This window comes from Melopsittacus undulatus, chromosome 8, assembly GCF_012275295.1.
Source record: "Melopsittacus undulatus isolate bMelUnd1 chromosome 8, bMelUnd1.mat.Z, whole genome shotgun sequence".
In the NCBI taxonomy this organism is placed as follows: Eukaryota; Metazoa; Chordata; class Aves; order Psittaciformes; family Psittaculidae; genus Melopsittacus; species Melopsittacus undulatus.
Genome location: NC_047534.1, coordinates 42,062,960 through 42,077,066, shown reverse-complemented (window position 1 = coordinate 42,077,066; position 14,107 = coordinate 42,062,960). Strand labels below are relative to the sequence as shown.

General features: G+C 45.8%; 1 protein-coding gene across 2 annotated transcripts in view; it reads left to right on the top strand.

Annotated features, from left to right (window-relative positions):
• METAP1D (methionyl aminopeptidase type 1D, mitochondrial) overlaps window positions 1-12,267 on the top strand; it is a 49,114-nt gene extending 36,847 nt beyond the window's left edge. For both annotated transcript variants that reach the window (XM_034065423.1, XM_031052357.2), the window contains exons 6-10: window positions 883-1,046; window positions 9,639-9,736; window positions 10,370-10,417; window positions 11,296-11,374; window positions 11,522-12,267. In XM_034065423.1, the coding sequence (XP_033921314.1) occupies window positions 883-1,046; window positions 9,639-9,736; window positions 10,370-10,417; window positions 11,296-11,374; window positions 11,522-11,600 (468 nt within the window). In that variant the 3' untranslated portion in view covers window positions 11,601-12,267. The remainder of the gene's footprint in view (window positions 1-882; window positions 1,047-9,638; window positions 9,737-10,369; window positions 10,418-11,295; window positions 11,375-11,521) is intronic.
• The last annotated feature ends 1,840 nt before the right edge of the window (window positions 12,268-14,107 follow it).

Genomic DNA, 14,107 nt, shown 5'->3' with positions numbered 1-14,107 from the left:
CCCCGTTTTAATGGCGCATTGCAAAGCTCCATAGTGCATAGCCAGAGCTTCCTGTGCCCGGCAGAGAACTTCTGGAGAGCTGATGTTTAAAGCCTATGAAATGTCTGAAAAAAAACAAAAATGTTTTTATTCAGCAGGGTGCCATGTTTTCAGCACATTAAAGTTTGTGGTGTCAGAATGGTACATTTATTGTCTTTCAAAATTCAGCTCTGGATACCAGAAGTAAAATCCAATGTTAGTGCCCCACTGTAGTTTAAAATTGAGACTAAAGCAAACATACAGAGGCTGGCTGTAGGTTTGGCCCATACATTCCGTGGGGCTCCCTGTGGATGTTGGTAGCAGGGTACCCCTCTCACCCAGCTGTGCACAGTATCACTCAAAACCCCAGCAGGGATTTCTGGCTGCGGAGGTGTGGGTCTCCCTGCTAGAGCTGCCAACTCTGTGGTGTGCAAGCAGGTCCCCAGCCCCAGGAGCAGGTGTCCTGGGTGGGTGGGCTCCCAATGGATCCCAAGAACCCTCTTCAGCCCATGTACAGCCTCCATCCATCTTCTTGCATACATCCCATTTAGCCTCATGTCCTGTAGCTGAGCAGTGTCATTGTCTGGTGCACTGCTGGGCAGTAATGCACAACTTCTACTTTTCTTGAATTTTTAATTGGCAGTCCTGACACACCTTGCAATCTTCTGTGCCTTTTGTTTGGTTGGGTTTTTTCTCCTCTGCAATGTTTTGCTTTGCTGGTCTCATTCTCACAAATACAGCTTACCCATGGTCTAGCTGTTACAATACATAGCTCGTTCCTAGAAAGAATGGATTTAATTAAGGAGACAATCTGTTTCTGGATGCAAAATGAGAAAATGTCTTTATGTTTCTGTATATGTTTAGGTGTATTACAATGGCTACCATGGTGACACTTCTGAAACCTTTTTGGTGGGCAATGTGGATAAATCTGGTGAAAAGTTAGTGGAGGTTGCCAGAAAATGTAGAGATGAAGCAATTGCAGCTTGCAGACCAGGGGCTTCCTTCTCTGTAATTGGAAACACAATCAGGTAAGCCTTATATTGACAAGTAAAAGGAGGGCTGGCAAGTGGGACAAAGGTTATTGGTGGTTTGGTATAAAGCTGATGACATGTTTTATGATTCAAAACCATCATTTTAGTCTGATATCAGTATGTGAACTGCCAAGCTGTAATGTTGGTCCTTGGGTAAGAGACTTTTTTTTTTTTAAAGTGAATTACACTGGGGTCAGCAAAGATAACTGCAGAAAGAGTCAAAGATGTTCTCAAGATAGATTTAAATTAACAGATGTAATTTGCGGTGGGGTTTTGTTTATTTTGCATTTGTCTGTGAAACTACACCACATCTGTCTCGCCATGTAAGGAGGTTAGAAACCATTGTTTTCATTGTATAGCAATAACGAATGTTACAAAGGAATTAGTCAACATAAATAAGTCTCTTTGTTTAAAAAATACAAAAATATTTAACTCAAGAGCTTTTGATCTTACAAAGAGCAGTGCATGCTAACATCACAAGGAAAAAAGGGCTCACATTCAGATTTTTCCCTATTTTGCATCTCCTCTAGCCTTCACATAAGCGCCGTCATGCCTCTTCTGCTGGCAGCTTTGAGTAAAAATACGGCTTAGTTTCTTGAAGGTAACTATGAATTATTTTAAAATGTTTGCCAAAAAAAGCATAGACATATATCACATACATTGTATTAAGCAATACTTCTCTGGAATATTAATGGTCCCAACATGCTATTGAATACATTCTGATTACTTAAAAGCTGCAAGGCTTAGTCACCTTGAAAGGATGCTGCTTTTTTTTTTCTTTGTAAATCTTCAAATACTTTAAGGAAGAAAGAGAACGGCAAAATATCAGTTAGATGTATTTATAGCTTTAAAAATATTGTAACAGAGTCTGAATCAAACTTTAGTAAAACCTCTTTGGGTTATATCTGAGAAGCTTTTATTGAAGACTTTGTATAAAATTGTGTTTTTGACAGTTTTAAATTATAGGCTAACTAGCCTGGAGAAAAAGGATAGTGTCTTTCTGTTCTTTCATAGGAAATGTTGAATCAGACCCCTACTGGGAAAAGAAATTTAATGCATATCTCACTATCTTACTGTCCATGAATATAATAGAAGTGAATTCAAAATGTAGTTTTATTTTTGCAAATGGGATGAGTCGATAGATGCACCTCATATTTTTGAACACCTAGGGTTCAACAAATTTACTGGTGGTGCTCTTGCATTTTAACAAAATTTATTCTTGAGTAGAAGGGGGCACAGAACACTGGATTCTTATTCAAGCATTCTATCGAGCTCTGCATTCATGGCTGTGTCTAAAGGGCATGTCAGCCTTTGATTCTCTCTGAGAGGTAATTATCCTTTTCCTGTCACGGAACAACAAATGATAGCTAACTACAGAGGCACATTTGCAGTAGTCACATTCATCAACTGCAGAAAAAAAAATTCAATTTAATTGTGCAACACAGCTGCACATAGGCTTTTTGAGCATTTCTGTTGTTCTCCCTGTCTTGCTATTCCTCCCTCCAGATCTATTTTTTAAACTTTTTTTCTGGTTATTTTTTTCCCCTTTTTTGTCTCTTCTTCCATTTTTACTCTCTGTACTTTCTTGTTAAAGTAATTTTCCTTTGTGGCTCTCATTCTTTTTTCCCCATTGAAGGCTATGAATGTAGAAAATTATCACAATTACTCATATAATTGAGCCTCTTTGTAGCAAGTGCAACTCCAGTAGCCTTTCTCCATCATGAAAATGGTTTCATTATAGGGTTTTTCATATTCTCTGACACCATCTACACAGAGGAACAGGCGTGCAGATGAGATGTACTAGGAACAGGGTAGATCAGTAAGGTCACAGTAGGAATAATTAGCTCTGCTATGGAAAGAGCATCTAGGCCTTTTACTGCTACATAAATGTACTGTCTGTGGCTTTTAGTCACAAAAAAACTTACTAACAAATGGAGCTCCCGCCTACTACTTTGAAAAAAAGATTTGTATCAACACTACAATTTTCCATCATTAAGACTAATAACACAGAGCCTAGTATACATCAAGGGGAATAAAAAGAAAAATCTCACATTCAAGTGGCGGCTGGGTGCTGACCTTTGTTCCCTTTTTTTGTGTTCAACTTAACTCTTTACAAAAAAGAGCCACACGCCACACCAACATGCAGGTGAACTCCAGCTAGTGCTAGCAAAGCATGGCATTCAATTGGAAAATCTGATAAATCTCCATGCAGGATAATGCATTTCATTACAGATTCACTACATTAATTCTAGATGTATTAAAAAAAAAAAAAAAGGAAAAAAAAAAAAGAAAAAAAAAAGGAGGAGGAAGAAGAAAAAAGAACAGAATTGAATGTGACATTGGATTTTTGCTGTGTTGGTACAGAGGTCAGTTTACTTGCAAAGTGTAAATATATATAGTCAGCGCCCCCTTTGAAAAGCAGATTAATCAAAGCTAGTAGCTGTTCAAAATTACATATGAAATAGCAGGTCATTAACTTTATTTCTCAGGAATTTATCATGTTGGAGATTTAAATGTGCTGATTTGTTTAGAACTACTTTAACAGTGCCTCTGCTGAAAGATCGCCTTGGTTTGCTGAAGCTGTGTGTTTCCCGTTATTTGTGATTTGATATTTGCATGCAGACAGACATATATAATGCATACATACATACAAATCTGAAGCTTTGAAAGAGTTAGGTACCATAAATACCCAAGAATAAGCATCTACCTACAAGCTGAAAACATTTAGGCCCATCAGAATGCAAATGTGTCTTGGTTTCTTTCATCAGTATTTCTAGATAGGTGCTCAAGTGATATGCAGAACATATCTTACACACAAATAATCAGACTATTTCCATTCTACAATAGATTTCCAAGTAATTATATTGCAGAGATGCATTTAGTATTGTAACATAGTCTTTGTTATGGAAGCTCGATAGCTGACACTCAGTGTTTCATGTATTTCTTCTCCCATCACCTACAAGTTGCAAATAAGACTGCATGGATTCACAGGTTAGTTTGCTTAGAAAAATCTGACTCTTTGCTGACCTGTTCTTACTGAAGGTGGTGGCAAAACTGTCAGTCAGCTTCACTGGAAACAGAACTGGGCCTGTGTTCCATTTTCTTCTACCATTTCTGACATTTCTCCTTCTGACAGAAACAAGTCTAGTTTGAAATCTACTTGTTAGACAGTGAGCTTAGGTATGTGGAAGTGTTGTGTGAGTGTAGAGAGCTAAAAATATAAATGTGAGATTATTAAAGAAACCGATTTCCAACTCCTAGGAAAAAAAGAGGAGTAATGAAAGTGTTAATAAATGGTTTAAAATGTTTAACTCATAAGTATATGTTTTGATATTAATTTAGAACAATATAAAGCAGATTTAAAAAAATCTGTTTCTATCAGATTATGCACATTTAAACAATAAGTGGCTCAGGCAAAATAAGTCATTTTAATGTCATCTGTGATAGATTTTCCTTGACAGCTACTGTAAATTACAATTACACTGCTTCTCTCTGCACTTGAAAGTAAGCATTGCAATAAATTATCTTTTATTTCAATCCATCATGTCTGCTTTCAGAAACAGAGAACCTCAAATAAAAGTTCAGCACTATTGTAAGAAAAATACAGTAATTTGTGTTCCAGTTTGAAACTAAAATGTACCTTTCTTTCAAAAAACAATTGTTGGCTTTCAAAAATATTACTAATTATACCTCAACATTTATTGTTATTATAGGGAATCCCTGAACTTGTGCATTCCCTCACTCTAATATTATTGTTTAAGAGAAAAATACTTTAATATTTTCCCAGTAGAATTTTGTAGTTTCTTAAATTGGATAATATGATACTATTCAAAATGGGTATTTTTATCAGGAGGAAATCTCATTTAGACTAATTCTGTTTTCAAGAATTAAAAAAGAAAAAAAGGCAAATATGCCATTCAGTTGTCATTTTGCTAGCAATATAGATAAGAAAAACACTATTACTTCTAATTAAAAAAAAATAAAATGCCTAGATAAGAAAACAATTCTCATAGGTCTCATCTCATTCAGTGTTTCCCAAGTGTGTTCCCAAGTGCCCAAAAGTGTAAGACAGGTTTAGCAATTTCAGCCATTCATGTCATGCTGTTCTCTCTGCAGGACTGTTTTATCCCTGGGGAGAGAAGCAGACACTGTAGGGCAAGCATCCCTAGCTGGGAATCAGTTCACCAGGATGTTCAGCCCGAGTAGCAAAGCTGTCTGTGCCATCTTGTCTGATCAGCAAAATTCTTCCCTTATGCCATCAAAGAGGCCAAAGTGGTTTCTGTCAATGAGAAAAAGAGGATTTGTTTCACTTTGTTTCCTGTGAGGGCTTAGAATACTGTACCAGACTTGCCTTGAGGAAAATTACAATATTTGGTAAAAAGAAAAGAAAATGCAGGTTTGGGTTGGTTTTCTCCCTTCCCCCAAAACATGGGGTTTCAGTCCTAAGATTGAGCGTATGTTTTTTTTCCTCTGGAGCTGGGTTGCCCGTTATCCTGTAGATGTTCCTAGAGGCTATCTGTACAGGGCCAGCCCCCTAAGGAAATTCTTTCAACCTGCTTTTCAGCTTCTTAGCAGGAGGGATTTATAACCCAAGAGCTCCTTTCAGAGAAGGCTGCAGAGTATCAAGGAGAGCTTTGTAAGAGTCAGTCCTGCCTGTTGTGGCTTTGTGGCAATTTCCCTGTTGGACTGCTGGCAGGACAGCAATGCACATCTCCAGACTCATCCCTCCTTTTGGAGAATTAACTGTTGTCTGGCAACATGGGAAGAGGATACTCAGGAGGGAACTGGCACCCAACTCTCCTGTCTCTGTCCATTCTCAGAAGCATGATATTACCATATAAAAACTCTGCCTATGGGTTTAGGGGAACAGCCTGGCCCTCAGTGGTGTTCCTTTACCAGTTTGACTGCTGCCAATCCATCCCATTGCCAGATACTTTGCCTGGCTTTGCCATCAGCAGAAGAGGAGCAGCACTGCAGGTACTTTTGACTCTGCAGCCACTGGGCTGGAACACATGGCAGCAAAACATAAAATCAAATACTGGGCTCATTAAATGATTATTCTTTTACTCCTGCCCAATTCACCTCTGCCCAGGTGTGCAGCATGGCTCAAAGAATAAACTGTGTGATGGTAAATGTGTCAATGGGTATTTTTGACAATGGCTGTTTTGAAGAACCTTTTTCCCCCCTTGATGCTGTCAGTGTGGCGTGGCTCTACTGCCCAGCCTTTGCTCTGGAAGTGATTCAGCAGCCAAGGGGAACTGGCAGACTGGTGCATCCACCCAGCGATGCAGCTCTCCTTTCCCACGACAGATGCCAGGTAGCCCAGCTCAGCCATGCCAACTCCTGCCTCCACATTCACTGCTTTCCTACTTGCAGTCAGGACTCCTCTGGATGCCTGATCTTATGCTGCCTGTCTGCTAGGTGCAGCACATGGAGCTGAGGCTGCAATCTTGTAAGGCTACCTTCTAGGAAGAGCTGGAAAGAAAGGCCCACACTGACAGGTCCTGAGTTGGGCAGTGAAACAGTGAAACCAAAATGTTGAGCTGTTGTCAGCAGCAAATGGCAGAACTTGTGCAAAAATTATCCACTCCATGGCATCTTGATTTTTAATCAGATTCCACAGCCTGTGAATCCTGGAGGCTGGAGAGGCTGACCAAGATTAGCAGTTCACTCCTCTCAGAGCTGTTTCACAGTCCTCCTGACAGCACTTAGGGCCAATGTGTACGTTTGCAGGATTGCTTTTGCAAGTTGTAGCTGGGGTTAGTAGCTTTGGGTTTTTATGAAAGCTGCGTGTTTTACTGTAACTGCACAAGGATGAATGAGCTCACTAGGATTTTTAAATACTCCAAAGTAAAGCTAGTAGTTGTGGAGTGAAATTCCCTGTGAGGTGCTTCTGAAGCGCATGCAGATGCTAAAGCCAGATTGAATGTGGCTGAGTTTCATACCTGTAGCTTATTTTCTCCACAGGTTTTCTGTGTGTCACTTCAGGTTCATTGGCCACGTTGCATTTTATGTAAAGAATACCCAAGCTCTCTATGTAGACATTATTAAGTGGGAAGGAGGAGGGGCACGGATGTCTGTCAGCACCGATGTCAAAGCCCTGTGAGCTCCAAGATCCCTTATTTTGATCACAGACAGCAACCACTGAAGTATTGGTGCCAACAGAGTTGTTTTCAAGCTGTTTGGCAAGAAAGTGGCAGAATTTGCTGTTGAAATGCATGAGAACCACTTCTTTCACCATCTGAGGACAGGATGCTGTCTTAACATTGCCTTCTGTGTACCTCAGTGCTCTTGCACCCGGTGCTCAACACGCAGCTGCTGCTGCCACTGCCACTCTCCTCAGCAGCAGCTGAGTGCTGGGGCAAGAGCTTCCCCTACCCACAGAAAGTATGTAGCCATGGTGCCTGGAAGAATAGCTGCACAGAAAAGAGCTTTGTCTTGCTATGGAAGATGGGTATTTCTGGGGGGGAAATTCTGTAATAATATAAAACATCTCATAAACCAACCATGCTTTTTCAGTGGTCAGGAATGCCATGTAAGGACATCGGCAAAGCTGAGTAGTCAGTGGGATTGTTTGTCCTCTTGCAAAAAGGCTTGCAGAAGAAGGTGAAAGAAAAGCTTATCACATGTTGCATGGATGGCTTCTCCCATATCTCTTCAGAGAATTGCTTCACCCATATGGGACTCATTACCTGCATTGCTCTGGGCTTGGTCACCAGAGACCCATCCGTTTCATTTTGTGTATGTTTCTGAGTAATCTGGCTTTCTGGCTCCTTTCCCTGTGCTTCTTCCTTGGCCTTCAGTATTGTCATAGCCAGCAGGCCAAGTCTCTGACCCAGATGTGGGCAATGTGTTAGAAAGGCAGGGGAGAAAGTTTTCCATCTCTATGTAGGACTTTTTGCTGCATAAACCTTCAGTTCTTTTTTTTCCACGTAGATGGCTTTGGGTACAACCAAATGAAGCCAAACTTCTAGCCTTACTGGTAAGCCTCTTTGCCAATACTTAGGAGTTTGGAGGCAGCTAAAATTGACATTCCATTTTCTCTAGAGTTAATGAATGAAATGTGATGGGTCTTTGTATCAGGGCAGTAGGTGGGTAAAAGCTAATATACAAATCCTGTTAGAATGTGCTCTTAAGGTCTGAACGCTGCAGCATTATTAACCATTGACCCGACTCCTCTCTCATTGCCATTTTGCTGTGGTGGAGCACCATGTCCCTCAATTGCAGTGGCATTAAATTCTGGGATGGTGACCCACAGGCACTGGAGCAAGCACTGCAGGGTCTGTGAAGCCTGGTGTGCAAAGGGATTAACTGCATACAGCAAGTTGAGGCCACTTTGCACCTGAGAGCCTTCCTGGAGGGTTTAACATGCTTTGATTTCTGTGAGAGCTTACACTTTTGTTTGAGTTTCTTAACTTTTCTGCTTTTCCACCTGTAGTCAAACTCTGAGAAAACATGTTACAGTTAAGTATAGGCAAACCTGAATTTTTTTTAATTTCAAGTTTGATTTAAAACAATCAAATTAAGCTTTTAATGTTGTAGGTGAAATCTTTCAGGCTAAGTGCCTTCCTGTTTGATTTTAGAAATAGTATGGGGATCATTTGCAGGAACAGGGGTAGCCTCCTTGTCACTTCTAATCCACCTCCAGCCCCCCCCAAACCTCTGCACATTTGTTTTGAATGTGGCAGCCCTCCTGGCTGAGCCTTTAGGCCACCCCATGCACTGCTGCCTGAGTAAGGGCAGAGTCTGAGAGTGAAGCCTGCAGACATGGGGTAGCCCAGCAGCCAGAGGACACCCCACATACCTTTTTTAGGGATTAGGATTGGAATTTGCTTTCCTGACATGGGCAGGGATCAGTGCCTGGCTGTGTTCCTGCAGGCAGCTCTCAGAGATGTTCCTCCCTGAGGCAGGCCCTGGAGAACAGGACAGATCTCCCAGGCAGAACTGATGAACTATGATGCTTTTGTCTTGCAACTGATGGGTTTGGTGATGGGCTCATTATCAGGAATAGATTTGCTGGAGTTTCAATACATTTTGGTACAGAATATTTGCAGTATTCCAAAAAGGAATCAGGAAGGCTCTTAACTCTGCCTGTTGGCAGCAAGAATCCCTTTTCCTGCAGAAAACCCAGTGCAGACAGTGAATACACAACCCAGCATGGACTGTGCACACAGGGAGGGCTTGGCAGAGGCAGAGGCTGCAGTTTGGTGGTGTGCTGGAGCCTCAGCTGCATGACTTGGCTGCCATTTAGCTGTCCCAGGTTAAAATGAGCTCCCAGTGTGCTTCTGGAAAAGGTTACCCAGCACCAGTTAGGGGCATGATATGCTGCCACCTTGCATAGACAGCAGGGCTGACACAGAAGCTACCAGCCTCTGCTGGCAGGCATGTTCACTCTGAAACCTAACAATGGCTCACCGGTGCTAGCTCCGACGGCTGTTGTCTTTTGGAGCAGGCACAAAGTGGTGACCCAGTGCTGGGGATGGGAGCTGGGTGATGCTGCTGCCGATACCAGTGTGGTGGCAAGACCCGGAGCTGGCAGAGGTGGTGGTCGGGCCACACTCCTTCACGGTGTCCTCTTTGCCCCTGCAGCTCCGTGGCACTACAGGGTGGTTTCCAGGTCTGCCCATTCTTCGTCGGCCACGGCATCGGGTCGTACTTTCATGGGCACCCCGAGGTGTGGCACCACGGTAAGCGGCCCCACTGCCCCCCGCGCTTGCTCTGCCGCCGGCGATGGAACGGCTCCAGGAGAGGGGGTAAAACGAGCAGAGCCCCTTTCTCACCCAGGCACGCTGCCGGTCCCGGCGGGGCTCCCCGGGGGGGGGGGGGCGTTCCACGCTGGGTACTGGCGGGCAGACCCGGCCTCCTTTTCTGAGAGTCGCGCGGGTATTTTTGAGGACAAACGCTCACTTAACGAAGTCGTGGGGCAGCAGAGCCCCGCGGACCGCCTCTGACCCCCGCTCCGGGCGGCATCCGCCGTGGTCCGTGGCCCGGCACCCCCTTGCACCACCCCTCGTACCCCTACATCCCCCCCCCGCGCCTGAACCGTGCCGGCAAAGTTTGTTACGGGGCAAAGAAAAATCTCGGCCGAAAAGTTAAAGTCCCCGGATCCGGCCTGGACGGAGCCGCCTTCGGGCGGTGCTGCTGCCGCCGAGGTGGGATCACTTTTGGCCGACGCTGCGGTTCATAGCGGGGACCGGCGTGCGCGGTACCTGCGAGCCAAAAAAGGGGGTTAAACCAAATGCTGTTTGCGTTTATTAAAAAGGAAAAAAACAACAACCAAAAACCCAACAGGCATAACCGCATTTTTATTTTCTTTTTAGCCAATGACAGAGATTTGCTAATGGAAGAGGGAATGGCGTTCACAATAGGTTAGTAACTCTCTGCCACGGGTTTCTTTTAAAAAGCACACACAGAGCAACCCAGATCCGGACCGTTTCTTTATTGGGATATCGAAATACCCGTGCAGATAGGGGCATGTTGGCGACACTGACCCCTTAGGAAGCAGAAGATTAAGATATCTTTTTTTTTTAAATGCATTGAGGAACTGATTGAGTGAAATAGCTTCCAAATGACAAGATTTAGAAAATTAAATTGTTATTATAAATCCTCCTAAATTATATTTTGGAAGCGTATTTTTGACAAGGCAGAGACTCTGCCGCCCCCCTTGGGCTGTGGGGGATGGGAAGGGTGGGAAGGATGGGTAGGATGGGTCCGTGTCCCCGCAGCTGCGGTGTACCGGGGAGCATTAGCACGGGGTGGCTCGTACTCGCCCGCTGCCCGGCGGGGCTGCGGCTAGGCTCTGGGGCCGCGGGCTGAGCCAGCAAGGTACCAATCACAGAGAGCCGCCGGGGAAAAGCCCTCTCTCGCACCGTGTGGCTAAATGGCAATTAGAGGGAAATAAGAAAATTGTTGTTTTGCTGATTTAATGAACATTTTAAGCCTGTTTAAAAAATTCACATATTTAAAACTATCTGCTGTTTATAAGTGTGGTTGGTGCTTTGGTTATTATCCACGGGGTCTTAATTAAAGCTTGATTAAAATTCCCTGCTTTTACAAAGGAGGAATGGGCAGCTTTCTACCTTGATGTCTTCCTCTTTAGTTCCCATTTTAGTATTGCAAGGGAATGCCAGCCCAGGGGAGCAGGACCAGTGCAGAAGGGGAGCTACCTGCTGGGACCCCTCCTTTCATGCTTGCTTCACACTCCACACAACTAACTTTGGAATACATCTTGTTTTTCTTACTGCAGAGCCAATAATAATGGAAGGATCCCCCGAATTTAAGATTCTGAAGGATAAATGGACTGCAATTTCTGTAGACAATAAAAGGTGCCTGATTTATTTTTTTGATCTTTCCTAAAGCTGTAGAACTGATCACTGACAGCCAAAAAAGAAAAAAAACCACCAAAACCGGGTGAGTGTTATGGACATGGTGGATGCATTTGTCCCCTAATAACTGCTAAATGTGCATTTCAGATCAGCACAGTTTGAACATACCATTGTGATTACCTCAGAAGGAGCAGAAATACTATCTAAACTGGTGGAAGAAGCCTAAAGATGGAGCAAGGAGTGGAGGGACTCACTGTGCTTCTGGGATTTCCAGTTTCACTTAGAAGAGAGGAGGATTTCTGTAGGTTCTGTGAAGAATGGGTGCTGCAAAACTCACAGCAGAGGACAGAAAAAGCAGCTGGAGAGGTTGGCTCTGGACATAGACCTTTCCGTGTGTTAGCTGATGAGGATTTAATAAAGTCCCTTGGCTTGTTTGTGACCCTGGAAGCAGCCATGCACAGCCTGTGAGTGTGAAGGGTTTGGGTTATTTGGGGTGAGGGGCAGAGAGCGGGTCCCCTCTCTTCCAAATCCTGTGTGGGACAAACACGGATCAGATGACACGGTCTCTGTGCAGCTGAGAGGACAGGGGAACGTAGGATTTTCCCTTTATAGCTAAGATATGGAGTCAATTTGTCTACACAGAGATTGGCACAGTGTTGTTTCCCAGGCTGTAACTTCTGGGGTGGAAAAAAGTTCCCAAGGGTGGCAGGAGAAGCAGCCACCTCTTCTCCCACAGCCTTCCCAACAGCAGCCCCCTCCCCTCCTTCCTGCCTTGGCTAATTTCTCTTTGCACAGCACAAAGAAAAAAGTGATTAAAAATGAGATGCGAAGCGTGCCTCTCTGGAGATCAATAATTGACCTGCTTGAAGAATTAGCCGGTTTGGGGTAATCACTGCTCTGCGATGCCCATGTTAGTTAAGGGAGAGGCACTCAGCAATGAAAACATTTAACAGAAACAGAGGAGTTTGTGGTCTGGAGGGTGCCCTGGCTCCTGGATGGAGTTTGGAGCTAATGCTCCTCATGAGCTGTGGGGTCGCACTCGGCCCCGCGCTCCCTGCGGTGCTGCCCCGGGCTTGCAGGCGGTGAGGGGGGTCGTTTGAATTTTGCCGGTTACTGACTGCCCAACCGGGTCGGACGGCTCTGGCTTTAGTATTGAGAAGCTACTAGAACAGGACCCTGTCCTGTGAAATGCGGGGTAGCTTTGGAGATCAGTGAGGGACATAGAGAAATGCCCCAGATCAGCGGGAGCAGCGGTGCGGTTTTGGTACAAATAATTTGCCCTTAATTGTAGGCAGATGCTGTCCTGTGCCGAGATTGCCACATGCAGGCGACCGGGGCTGTTCTGCCCCGGGTCCCTCGGTGGTTCAGGGCAGAAGTAAGCCCCTTTCTGACAGCATTATGCTGCTGTTTGTTTTCACTCGAGTACAGCGAGCTGTCAGCTCTAATAGTTCCTAACAGCATCTTTTCAAAAAGCAGGACCCCACCAGAACACGGCTAACACCGCGGGGCAGCCCTTAGCTCCGTCCTCCCCGAGAGGAGCTTGGAAAGCCTTAAAACCTGTAAAAACAAACGATGCAGCCAACAAGTTTACAAATACACAGAGGTTAAACAGCGCGCTGAGCCGCGGGAGGCAAGGGACCCCCAGCACTGCTCGACGGACGGGGAAGGGGGTATTTTACTTTCGGAGACCCCGAGGCGCTGGGAGCAGCTGCGGGTCCCGCGAGTCCTGGCGACACACCAGAGACACCTCCCGGCGGGTGGGCTCCCCTGGATGGCACCACAGGTGCCGAGATTCCCCGGTTCCCTGCCGCGGCTTGGGGTGAGACGGTAATGGGGCAGCTGGGGGCAAGGACCCCCTGGGCAGCCCGATGTTAAGGAGGCTGCTGGCAGCTCCTGGAATTCAATGTTTTCTCTGACTCCCTCAATAACTGACGGGACTGCTTCTTTTACCGGCCGCGGTGGAGCGGTGGCAGCCAGGCGCTGGCATTGATGGCGCACGTTTGTAATCCTAATTATGAATGAGACAGAAGTGATGCCTCAGCTACGCGGGGACAGCCGGCTCCTCACACAAGCCTTTCACACAGGAACCCCTGCGGGCAAGCACGGCAGGAGCCCCGACGGGGCGGTCGCCCCCGAGGGGTCGGGGCATTCAGCGGTCCCTCTGTGCCCGCCTAAGCTGTGCTGCCCAGGGTCGGCGTTGCATGGAGGACGGGTGTGAGCAGAACCGCGCCGTCCGGTCCGCGGGGTTTTGGCTGGGCCGGCAGGATTATGGTTCGCCCCGAGACCTGCCAGCGCCCGGACAACAGGAGGAAGTGGTGGCAGAACCGGTGCGCACAGAGCAGCTCCCCCTCTCCGCAGCCACCGGACCCGAGGCCGGCGGAGGCGCCGGAGCTGCCGGGGCGCCCCGTCGGCCCTCGGAGAACGCGCAGACACGCCGCGGGTGGTCACTTACGTGGCCGGGGGCCATAGTCGGCTGCCGGAGGGGTCCGTGTGGGGACACACCGCTGCCGCCCCTTCCCGCGCCGAGCCGCGGCCGCCTCGTGAGAATGAACTTTGCATCGTGAGCAAAAAAAAAAAAAGGAAACAAAAGGAGGGGGAGAGGAAGTAAAAGAAGCGTTAGGAAATGGGCAATTAAACCGACAGAGCGCTAATGAAAGGGGGGGAGAAACAGGAGCGGAGGGGCTCGGTCTTGTCAGGTTTTGCGCAGCCCTGAGACGGTTGATTCGAGGACCG